Source organism: Zea mays, chromosome 4 (genome assembly GCF_902167145.1).
Source record: "Zea mays cultivar B73 chromosome 4, Zm-B73-REFERENCE-NAM-5.0, whole genome shotgun sequence".
NCBI classification, from domain to species: domain Eukaryota; kingdom Viridiplantae; phylum Streptophyta; class Magnoliopsida; order Poales; family Poaceae; genus Zea; species Zea mays.
The window spans coordinates 48,963,823-48,976,233 of record NC_050099.1 but is presented as its reverse complement, the minus strand read 5'-3'; the positions used below and the strand labels follow the sequence as shown (position 1 = coordinate 48,976,233).

Sequence of the window (12,411 nt, the reverse complement as noted above, 5' to 3'; positions counted from 1 at the left end):
AGAAATAAAGACCGAAAGTTCGGGAAATGGTCGCCAAGCTGGGAGGGTCCTTATAAAGTGAAACAGGTGATGTCTGGTAACGCTTATTTACTACAAACATTACAAGGCAAGGATTTACCTAAGGCTTTGAATGGACGTTTCCTCAAACAGTACCATCCTAGTATGTGGCAAGATGCCTAAGAAAACCGATGTGATCACATCGAGTTAGTTGCTTTTGGTTCGCCCAACTCCACCAAAAGGCAGGGGGGCATATGTTCGAACCAGAAATGAGCCGACGGACTGTCCGGCCCTGAGGCCGGATGGTCCGCAGTCCGGACGGTCCGCGCCTGTGGGCCGGACTGTCCGCGCGTGCGCAGAGCAGATTAGGGTTCCGAGTTTTGTGCTATGGTTGTTAGCTAAAATCGCGGGATAAGCTCGGAAATTAGTTTGTAAAGGGTCCAGCCCCCCTCCTCTATAAATAGAGAGGTATACGTCCGATTTGTAATCATCAACAATCGAATCAATACAATTTTTATTCGCATTTTATCCTAGGAGTAGTTCTAGTTTAGCCCTAGTTTAGCCTTCCAATCTCCAAATTCTCCGCCTCTCCTCGACTTTACGTCGATTAGAGGAGTCTAGGTCGGTCTACCCGAGCCTAGACACCACCTAGGATCTCTCCTCACCGACGGGGTCCCTCCCGGGAGCGAGATCCAGGCGCCGCCGGCGATCCTCCGCCGCCCCTGCGCACGCGCGGATCGTCCGGCCCTAGGGCGCGGACCGTCCGGCCGTCAAGCAGGGAACCCGAGCTCCTGCACCAGGTCGCGGACCGCCCGGCCCTGCGCCGCGGACAGTCCGCGCCTGACCAGAGAGCACCGCCGCCTCGCGCCAGGTCGCGGACCGTCCGGCCCTGGGCCGCGGACCGTCCGCGCCTGACCAGAGAGCACCGCCGCCGGTTCTCTTGAGTAATTGGCGCCTCCAAAAAGGTATCAACATCATGATAGTAGAAATTTATCACTTTCTAGATATTGAACTTTTTAGACTACTTCATCTTCTTTCGCATGTAATTCTCACGATAATCAGATTTTTCTCATAGCCAGATTTTTTTCACAGCTAAATTTTTTTAAAAACCAAATCAAATAACCCCGACTTACTTCTTACCCCGACTTACTTCTTGGGCTGTCGCGCCGGAACCTACTTGGGCCAGCCATACAATACTGCTAGGTTTATTTTATTTATTAGTGGGTTGAGTTGGGTCCAAGGTTTTTATCGTCACGCGTCATCACAAGCATACTCCATCCAGTACAATACTGTTGGTCTAGCCGGCGGCGGCCGCGTCCCTCATCCAGTCATCCCCTTTCCGCGATCAAAACCGAGCTAGGGTTTTAGGTGCGGGGGAGAGGGTGAGGAGCGGACGGAGGCGCGCCATGGACAACCCCGAGATGCAGCGGTTCCTTCAGGTGAGAACCGGTTCCTCGCGCCTTGGCGGTCTGGTGCGCCGCTGAAGTTTTTCTGTGTAGTAGCTTCATGCGCAGTGTAGGGGGATGGGCGGGTGGTCGATTTGTCAGTAGATGTCGAACTGTCTCGTTTTGCGATCAGTGTTGGATCTGAAGCCTCTCAAGAGGCAGCATGAAGGGTTGACGGGGCGAGATGATTTCACTTGGTCGTAGGGCGAGGTGATTTCACTTGGTTCTGACTGTTCAGCTGGTGTGATAGCCTGCTAGTGCTAGATGATGACTAGAGGTAGATTTGAGATTTTACCTTGCGGTCGGATCTGGCTAGCTGCATAGGGTTTGTTGCTTGTTAGCTCACGGAATCAGATGCTCATTTGTGTCCTCCGTTTAACTAGCGGTTCAAAATGTGGTTACTGTGTTAGGTATTATAAGGTGTTCATCATCCATAGAGTTTGTCAGTGGATCGTGTTACTATAATAATACTAGTGATACTTGAAGCAGAGGCACTTATTCTGAGTGAACTTCGAAAATTGAACACAACTCTGATCTTATCTGCCAGAGAACATGCCCTCTTTGGTTTTGCCCGTTGTTTGTACCCTGCGACCTAGGAACTTGAAGTTAGGTTATGTTTTCCCTTGGTTTTTAGTGGGCCAGATTTTTCTTGGTTGTTGGATCATTAACATAATTTTGATTGGATCAGTTTGCTGTAGTTTTGTTAGTTAAGTCAATATTATTAGCTTGCACATATAAGCAAAATTTAGGAGCTGAGAACCTAGCTTTTCTAGTTTACGGGGCTTAGCTGTGGCAATCATGCAAGCTTAGAGGCCAACTATGAAATTTGCTAGGCATTCTCCATGTAGTTTGCATAGTTTGGTTTATAGCGATCACCGATCAGATGTGTTGACTAAAATAACAATTAAAGCAAATGTCTACCAGGTGTTACCTAATTAGGGGATGTCGTAATTAGTCACTTCACCTCTTAGAGAATAGTCTTAGACCTGCAATTTAGGTTATGCTACTAAGCTTTCACCTACTTGGCATCTTGACCTGCGCCACTCTTGTCTCACTAGACATGTTCCTCTTGATCCCTCTCTTTTGTCCGAATATTTTGTATTTTAGCCCTTTTCTTGAAAAATGTTCACGTTTAGACCCTTGAAAAAAACGTGAACATTTTTCAAGAAAAGGGGTAAAATACAAAAAATTCGGCTCTTTTGTTGTTTTTTTCCTTCGCAAGCAATTGTGTTGCTTATTCCTATTCTTCTCTGCAAATTGTAGGAGTAAAGTGAAGGGGCCTCTAGCTAGGTTAATTAGGTGGTCTGAGTAGCATTCATGAGTTCGACTCCCCATGGGATCAAATTTCTGGCTGGGGGTAAACAAATCTCTTTATCTATCCCACACCAAAGCACAGGTCTAAGACCTGGTCTCTAGGGTTTTCTCGATCCGCGTGAGAAGATCTTCTTTTCTTAATATAATTGTCGGGGGCTGTATTACCCCCGCAGGTCGAGTTTTTTAAAATGTAGGGGTAAGGTTTGTCTTGGTTATTCATTCCTCAGATTCTACTCGTGTGGGAGCAGTCAGTGCTAGGTCTGTCCTTATTATTGTTATGTATTGCATGATACTTGATATAGCTATAATAGCAACACTACAACATGATATATCATTAACTATGTTTGCGTATGGGAATGGAATCTTGTTATTGATGTGTATTGTATTGTATTCGGCATTGACCGGCAGGATATATGATTTGTTGCTCGAGGTTTCGAATTCATACCGTTACTTACTGATCAGATACTTTGGAACCACATTGCCGCTTCTCTAAGTATGTTTAGATGATGTTTTTTCATCTAGATGTGCAGGAGCGTTACTCTGGGTCAATGCATGTATTTATCGTATCTGTATATAGTACCTTAAAGAGTCAGGAAGCAACACGCCAACATTTTTTATGCTGGATTGCATTGCATTTATACCAAGAGACATCAAGCTGTTCGTATTTCACATTTGAGCCTTATTTTTTATGGCGCATAATCCCCCCATTGCTTAATGCTTCAACCTAACCTTCATCTCCGGTTTGATTTATTTGAGCCAGCATGCGCATGGCATGGTCGTTATCATCTGTGTGTGAAAGGAAAAAAAAACCTTACCTCAATTTCTGCAACACTGCAGCAAGAGCAGCAAAAGGCGATGATGAACGAGATGGTTGGCAAGCTAACGAGCGTGTGCTGGGACAAGTGCATCACTAGCGCTCCCGGGAGCAAGTTCAGTTCCGGGGAATCAACCTGCCTGACCAACTGCGCCCAGAGGTTTCTCGACATGAGCGTGATGATTGCCAAACGCTTTGAGATGAAGTGAGGCGTCGACGCCGAAAGCTGTTACCTAGTCAATCACCCTGAGTTTTTTAACCCTTTGATTTGAGGTTCCATTGAGCACTTCGAACGATTCAACAGAGTTTAATGTACTTTCTATATTGTATCTACTGCCTCGTTGGGCAACGTGTTGAAGTGTGATTTGAGCCGGTTGAAACTGGATTATGTACACTTTCTGTCCTGAGTTTAACTAAAGTTTAGCCCGTGTCACGTAAATTGTTTGAATATCAATATGGGTTAAATATAGTATTAATTACGTTTCATAAATTTGTCTAGTTTGGTCTTCGTTTATATAATTAGTTCTATAATTATACTATACTAGGTCAGTACCCGTGCATTACAACGGGAACATATAATACCATGATAACTTATATACAAAATGTGTCTTATATTGTTATAAAAAAATATTTCATAATCCATTTGTGATCCTAGCCATACATACATTTTGTTATTTTAATTTAGTTGTTTCACTACTACATTGCAACCATCAGTATCATGCAGACTTCGATATATGTCATGATTTGCATGGTCTCATTATTGGAGAGCACGTGTCACACCTGCCGGTAGAAGTTCCGTCGTACATCGTTAGTCATCAGGCACGCACCACCATACACGCTTGCTTAAACAAAAAATGCAAGTGTGTGTTTGCGAAGAGAATTAAAGGCAGACCGGCACAAAAGGTACCCCAACGATGGCGAGTGGTCATTGTTGTCGGTCCACCTCTGCTCACCTACGGTGTCGAGATGACGCCACAATCCTTGATATAATAGTCGTCGAACGCGCGCGATATGGTGAGTACCGATCACTCTTGGCTGGGCTGTCAAATGAAGTGCACCCCGGGCTCATCAGCGAGGTAGTACACCTGGTCGTTGCACCACCGGATGTGCTACTCCTCTACATACATCTTGTTCGAGGACACTCACACAACAACAACAATGGTCATCATTCTAGCGCACAAGAATTCATGGTCGGACAGTAGCGACTTACGTGGCAGGTTAGGCTTCAGGTGGATGATGAGCTAGACGGCGTGATGGCGTCGTCGTAGGTTGCGATGCCCAGAACAACCCGAGAGTCGTCGACATTGGCGACGACCATGAGGTCCCCATGTTTGACGATGGACAGCGCGGTGCAGTTGCTCTGGACCACGTCCAAGCGGCGGCTGCGCCGGAGCTTGCCGTACACAGCGACGCATGGGCCATGTAGGACTGCTTCTAGAGTTCGAACTGGCAGTCGCCAAGTTTCTTCTCGTCGTCGGTGAGCGACGCCAACGCGAGCGCCTCGTGCTAGTGGTGTTTGTTCGGGGTTTCCAAGTAAGAAACATGGATTCATGTTTGACATTGGTTTATGAAAATGATTTATAAGTTAGATCCATGAAAAAATATTATGGAGAATAAATGTTACACATGCAAAAAAAAGTATTTAAGTTGAAAACATTATTCAAACAAAAGAAATTGCATGCAAGACTCTTCTTTAAATACTACTCCCTCAATCCAAAAATATAATTTAATAATCTCAGTGATACTTATCTACTACTACACATTGTGCAAGGGTAGCATGTGGGCTTCGGGAGAGATGTATTATATGTTTTTACTATAATAGATGTAGACATAAACACACATGTGGTGTGGTGGTAGCTACAAACACATTTATTTGAGAAGTCGTGGGTTCGAATCCCCTTGGAGCCTGTTTTTTTAATTTAATTTTAGCTAGGCGTGGGATGCACGTGGTAATGAGAATAGACTTTGTGGGAGGGAAAATGAGAAAGACACGTGATAGCCGGGAATGGAAATGTGAATGGGCTTTGCAGGGAGGGTGAATGAGAAAGACAGGCAGCTGGGAATGAGAATGAGCTATAGGTAGTAGAGATTTAATACTCATAATTATTATTTAATTATTAATATTCAAATATTTGATGTGAGAGAGACTAACTTTTAGTTGGGTGAAATAAAACACCTCTTATTGATCGTTATATTATTCTGATAACCAGAATTGGCTTTTCATCTTTGTTTTTCACCGCTAAATGTTTGGTAGTCCGTTTCTATGAAAACGACCTGACAGGAGGAATCAGTTGCTTGCCTAAATATTACTGACCCTTTTATCTTTCTCGTAATAACTAGATTATACACGAATCTAGATTTTCAAAAGGCTCTTCCCAAAAAATTATACCAAACACACCCTTTATCACTCCGGTATACGTTCTTTATTGTATACAGAAGTGATTTGAGGCATGTGATTTCTCGGCCCAGGTCCAACTGCAGCCGAGCGGGAGGTTGGTCCACGACTCCAGAAGAACATCCGGGCCCACCACTCCGGACAGCCGACGGCAACCGCTGCTACGCGCACCCCGAGACGTCCTCCACCCTGCGCGCGCGCAGGCGCTGAGGCGCAGACGAGCCGAGCCAAGCCGCGAGACGGGACACACACGAGCGCACGTCCCGAGGCCAACTCGAGAGCGTGGAGAGTCGAGAGCCCACCACCCGCGACCTAACCCGGTGACCTCTCTCCCCTCCCAGGCTCTCCCACCCACCTTTCTCCTCTCCTTCATTCCTCCCCGTCCCGCGTCGCGTCCCACGCCGCCGCACCTCCGCGGCAGCGCTACTCCTCGCCGTGACGTCGGGGAGGCCTCGCTCGGGGGAGGGCTGCCTGCCTGCCTGGCTGGGTGTCAGTCGGCCGTAGAGGAGGAGGGGGGCGGAGGAGCTTGATCTGGGGCACCTGCCCCCCCTCCCCTGCGCCGTCGGGATGTACATGCCGCCGCCGCCGCCCACCGGCGGCGCCGGCGAGCAGCCTAGGCTTTACCAGGTCTGGCGGGGAAGCAACGTAAGAAATTTCTACCTGCCACCCGCTCTTCCTCTCCCCATATGCAGTGATCCGTGAGATGTTGATGGAAGTGTAATAATCGATTTTGCTCAGTACCTGTTGGGCTGTTGGTACTGTGCGGATGCGTGGGCGATTGCTTGATTAGGGAATTCATTTACGGTCCTGGTCCATGTTGTTGCTGTAGCTGCTGTGGTGGGAGTCCCGGTATGCAGGGTGGAACAGAAGGGAGGGCGGATTTTGTGTGCTTTATATTGTAGGTCAGGAAAACGATGAGTAGCTCATGCCCTGGACGGTTCTGTGAGCTTAAACCTTGAAATGTAGGTACCTACTACAAAAACACACACACATAGTTATTCCCATATATACATAGTAGCAGAAAACGGGTCGAAGGCAGTGACTCTGAACGTCATGGGGTGACCCCTGACGCCGACCCTGGGTACATGGGGTGATTTCTGACCTTGACTTGTTATCTTGCAATTAGCGCACCACGTTTCTCGAGACCTTGACTAAGGAACATTGCGACTATGGTTGCGCCATAATTTTTTAGTTATATGAGAGGAATAATTCCTTGAGCAGGATGTTCAGTAGAAATGTAGAATTCCGTTGGAATTGTTTTGTACTTGTATACCATCAGCAACTTAATGATGGCATCGGCCTGTAATGTATAGTGCATCTTATTTGTAGTGCCTAACTAGTAGGGATTTGAAATGGTTTATGAGGTTTTTTGGTGAAAAATGAAATGGGCATCTATACAAAGTCAAGCCATAAGATAAAGGCTGCCACGTGGAAACCTCAGTTCTTGAGTTACTGTTTCTTTGTTGTCATGTGAAGTATAATCATCCTTTGTTGTTGTTGTTTTTGACGAAAACAGGAGGGGATGAGGATTCCCCTACTGTAAGTTTATGTATAATCACCTTTGTTGTTGTACCCTGATCCCTTCGTGCCAGCAATTAGAAACCATAAAAGGAAGCAGGTAACAGGCTGCAGCACCAGTCTGGCATGAGATACATGAGTTCACTGGATTGGAGATGGTCCATCAGAATTGGAATGTTTTGGTTTATATGCTTCAAATCTTCTGTTACAGTTTTATACCTTTTCCTTGATCATTCATTTGGCATTGTCCGAAACTGACCCATGCGTCTACTGGGGAATGAACAGTTTTCTGGCTATTGATAGTATTTTTATGAACGGTGGCAGCATGGTATATTTATATTTGTATGATTCCATGTACCTTTGGCTTGAATGTATGTGTTTTTACAAGTTTGAAAATATACTTCTGCACTTCTGTATTTATTTTTTTATCGAAAACACAGGAGAGCTACATATCATTTCATTAGAAGGAGAGAAAGGAGTACAGCAAATAAAACACACAAACTTTGCCCTAAGGTAGCTCAAGTAACATCAGCAGCCATGATTAACATGAATAAAACAACGACAAAAAAAATACCTTCTACATCCTGGCAGTGAGCATGGTTAAACCTTTCACCCCAGCCATGCTCCAATGGCACAATTTATCCCAGCCATGACTAAAACTGTTGGCAGGTGAGGGGCTTTCAAATTGAACACACAATCATTTGATTCATTTCTATGCTTCCATATGGTTCAAGCTCTTAAGATAACTAGGGAATTCAGACCCTTTCTGTGCGTAGGATTCACTGACTTTAGAGCCTTGCTCTACCAATCCAGGAAACCTCAGATGGCTGGGGAGAGAGTGCAGCTAGTCCCTAGTCCCATTCGCTGAAGTAGGAAATAACAAAATTGCCTTGCAAAGACACAATTAATGAGCAGATGATTGATGGATTCATCCTCTTGATGACATAACATGCATAGGTCCAAATATGCGCCACCAACTACATAAAAAAGGAGCATTTGCTAGGCGCCCAGGCCTTCCAAATATCCTCCCAAGGCCCAAAGAGGATAGAACCTTGAAAGGTAACTTCATATGCCGACTTAGCTGAATATCTCCCCGAGTTTGTAAGGCGCCAAAAATGTTTGTCTAGGACTCCTTGCACTTTGTATCTTTCATAGCTCAGTTGCATTTTGTGCAACCCTTACCAAGCTTAACTGCGAAGAGAGTTTTTCCCCTTTAGTTTGGGTTCTCAACCATTGCTAGATGTTCATCCCATTGTTAGAGTGTGCATAGGCTTTTCTGAAGAAAATCTGAATTATGTGCAAACACGTATGTCATACTTACTGTGTTTTCTTGCAAGTATGTTTTTTTGGCTTCATTGATGGCTTTTAACATTTGTGTCTTTGCCGTTTGCAGGAATTCTTCTTGCAGGGAAGATTCATATTTGGGCCTGATGTGAGATCTGTGTTTCTCACTATGATCCTCATCATCGCACCAGTGGTTGTCTTCTGTCTGTTTGTTGCAAGGCATCTCATAAATGATTTCCCCGATAGCTGGGGAATCTCAGTGATGGTAGTAGTGGTTGTCTTCACTATTTATGTAAGCACTACTGCATTTCTAATTCACATAATTACAACTTACCATGAGCAATTGATTGTTGGCCATTACTTCTCCCTGAAAGAACACTTGTGCTTCCTTATCTGCATATTTTTCATTAATCTCACTTGACTTGTTGATGAGCTTGTACTTATTAATTTCAAGGAAGTCTGCACATTGTAAGTGTACATATAACTGAACATATTTTCTTTTACCAGGATTTGACGTTGCTTCTTTGTACCTCTGGTAGAGATCCTGGTATAATACCCCGGAATTCTCATCCTCCTGAACCTGAATCCATTGATGGGATCAACGACACGGGTGTTCAGACTCCACAACAATTTCGTTTGCCTCGCACAAAGGAAGTACTTGTAAATGGGATCAGTGTACGGGTCAAATACTGTGATACTTGCATGCTGTACCGACCACCTCGATGCTCACACTGTTCCATTTGCAATAACTGTGTGGAACGGTTTGATCATCACTGTCCATGGGTCGGCCAGTGCATAGGACTGGTAAGTTACTCGAGATGCTAGCTGTTTTAATAGCGTCCTTATATTAGAACAATCGCGGTGTGCACATACACTTGAATTGATGTTTGGAGGTACTCTTTCTGGGTAGATTTTCATTTTTTTAAGTTGTTGACTAACTTTCTATTCTGTTAAGCCTGATCATCAACATATTTGTGCAGCGTAATTATCGGTTCTTCTATATGTTTGTATTCTCGACGACATTGCTCTGCCTCTATGTATTTGCCTTCTGTTGGGTGTATGTGATCAAGATTAGAGCTGCTGAGCAATCGTCAGTTTGGAAGGCCTTGCTGAAGACACCAGCATCAGTTGCTCTGATTATCTACTGTTTTCTCTGTGTATGGTTTGTGGGTGGTTTATCTGTCTTCCATTTATACCTGATGAGCACTAACCAGGTAGGTCCAACATTCATTCCAATTCTTATCTCATTGATGCCGTAACCGCAGTTCAGTAGCTAATCCTTTACCCATTTTTATTTGTAGACAACATATGAGAATTTCAGATATCGCTATGATCGGCGCGATAACCCATATAACAAAGGTGTTCTGAACAATTTTCTAGAGATATTCTGCACTGCTATCCCCCCTTCGAAGAACAATTTCCGGGCAAGGGTGACAGCGGGGCAAGGGCTGCAGCAAACGCGCTCACAGTCCAGGGGTTTCATGAGCCCCAGCATGGGCAAGCCCATTGGAGATCTTGAAATGGACAGGAAGCCAGTAGCACCTTGGGACGAGCCAAGGACGGCGGCTGATATCAGGGACTTGGAAGCAGGGCTTGGGGTCATGTTCGATGAGAAAGAGGGCAGGGTAGCTCATGCATCCCCAGATCTGAGCAGAGACCTTCCAGCAGAGTTCGTGGAAGGCCGATCTGGTATGCACTCGAGGCAGTCAAGCTGGGTTCAGAGAGGAGACGCAATCGAAGCGTCGGCGGTGCAAATGGCTAATGCGCGCACCACGGAAGCTAGCAACAATGTTGCCTGGAGCGGTACACATTAACCCAAAAAATGATAAAAAGAAAAGGAGGAACTATGGTGTGTTGGCGATGTCTCCAAGTGAACCCCCGTGTGTTTGTTGCCACGTGTGCTGCTCCGGGTAAGGCCCTGGATCATTCTGTAATGTATAAATCCTAAGCACAAGCTTGCTGCTATTGTTTCATCCCTGGTAGCGTACCAGGTCCCTGCGGCTGCTGCTGCTGTCTTGTGTGTGTTTGTTTGGGTGACAAATTGATGAAGTGGCCGACGAGCTTAAGCTCCCGCCAGGTTCGGATGATGTATACAAAATTGTTGTCAGGTTCCAACGGATGCTGTGCTTGGTTTGCCACACCAGCGCTGCGTGCTTTGGGTACTCGCAAGTGGCATCTGGGCACCCCGCTCCCATGCAAACTTGTTCTTGGTGTAAGCCTGGAAATCTGCTCTGTATGGTTGGCATTGTTGTATTTGCAGATGTGGACATGGTACTTGCTAGTGTAGAAGAATGACATTGCTGAGAAATTGGCTTGGAACTTTTTGCAGGACATGTGGGTAGAGGTTACTCTTGTTTGCATGAAGCTCGCCGCACGGATGGGCTCATGGGCGTGGAGCTGAGTAGCAGCAGGCAGGCAGGTAGGTCTGGTACGGGCATGGCAGCCGGGTCTCTCTGCATTCTGCAAGAACACGAACGCAATGCCAGCCGGCGTCCATCGGTGTCTCCAAGATCACGAATGCCAGCACACCGCACAAGTCGCCTGAGACGATATTCGATTAGGAGGTAGCAATATTCCAGTTTTTCTCCCCTTTACCCTTGCCAAGCAATGACTTATATGCATCGGATTCCATTTTCGCGGGTTGGGACGAGTCGCACGGCGACTGCGAACACACGGAGCCTTGACGTGCTGTTCATCATCAGGAACATCCTGAGCGCGAAGAGCACCGGCCTGCTGTCCAGCACACGACGTCCTGGTTGCCAACATCCCCCCGGCTCTTGAAAGGCTGCTTGACCCCCAAGCTGACGCGAAGGAAAAACACCGCCGGAGAGAATCAGTATCCTCCTAGGTGGACAGCTCTGGTGGAAGACCGACTGGACCAGGTTACCAGCACCTGTTGGACCAGTCGCCTTTGGTGACGCCACCAGGGGGCGGAAGGCCCAGTATGGCTTGGGCAAAACCTTATGCCGGCCCAGTAAGAGATCAGAGTAGCCTCCAGCCGCCTCAACCATTAACCAGCGAAGTTACTCAACCAGCCTACACCGCCAGTCGCTTCCGCCTTCGAGTCCGAGCTCCGACCGGTGACCGGACGCGGAACGTCTACGACGCTCTGACGCCGAGCGGCTGCCTGCTCGCGCCCGCCTTCGCCTGGCCGCCGATCGCAGCGGCGTGCCCTGCCCCTCGTCGGCTTGCTGCTCGCGGCTCGTCCCGCCTGCGCGATCGCGCCAGCGCGGTAGCGCCACCGCGCCCCCGCGTCTGGCGACCCCAACCCCATCCTCGAGTCCACTGCTCGGCGCCTCGGTGATAGGGCTGGAAAATAAGGTGGAGGCCCGCGAGTCGGCTTGATCTCGGAGTGCCTCGGCTCGAAGCGGATTGCGAGCCTCGAATGAGCGGAACCGAGCCAGTCTTTTGGACTCATTGTCGTAGCGAGCTAAGCCGAGCCGGTTCGCGAGCTATGCCCAATTACTTAATATGTAGAATAATAATAGATATTAGATAATTTTATATATAGTCAGTTTGTTCTTTAGCGTTTCATGATAGATATATGACAATTTATAATTTAAATTATTCATAATAATAAATGATATCTATATATTTAATATTTATATACTAATAATTCACTATATAATGCAATTATATATGTC

At 46.5% G+C, this 12,411-nt stretch overlaps 2 protein-coding genes across 3 annotated transcripts; both read left to right on the top strand.

The window, feature by feature from the left end:
• The first annotated feature begins 1,213 nt into the window (after positions 1–1,213).
• On the top strand, positions 1,214–4,003 carry LOC100282244 (mitochondrial import inner membrane translocase subunit Tim8). The gene is given in 2 exon segments (NM_001155156.1): positions 1,214–1,436; positions 3,594–4,003. Coding segments are annotated over 2 exon segments (219 nt in total). The 5' UTR covers positions 1,214–1,403; the 3' UTR covers positions 3,780–4,003.
• Positions 4,004–6,165: 2,162 nt separating this feature from the next.
• Positions 6,166–11,092, top strand: LOC100283500 (uncharacterized). Of its 2 annotated transcripts, none has more exons than NM_001156400.2 (5): positions 6,166–6,610; positions 8,877–9,059; positions 9,275–9,571; positions 9,748–9,981; positions 10,069–11,092. In NM_001156400.2, exons 1-5 carry the CDS (start codon positions 6,533–6,535, stop codon positions 10,579–10,581), a joined length of 1,305 nt encoding a protein of 434 aa, NP_001149872.2. In that variant the 5' UTR covers positions 6,166–6,532; the 3' UTR covers positions 10,582–11,092. The 2 variants fall into 2 exon arrangements, with proteins under 2 accessions (NP_001149872.2, XP_020407164.1); XM_020551575.2 differs by having other exon boundaries at positions 6,205–8,542; positions 10,069–11,048.
• Positions 11,093–12,411: the final 1,319 nt, after the last annotated feature.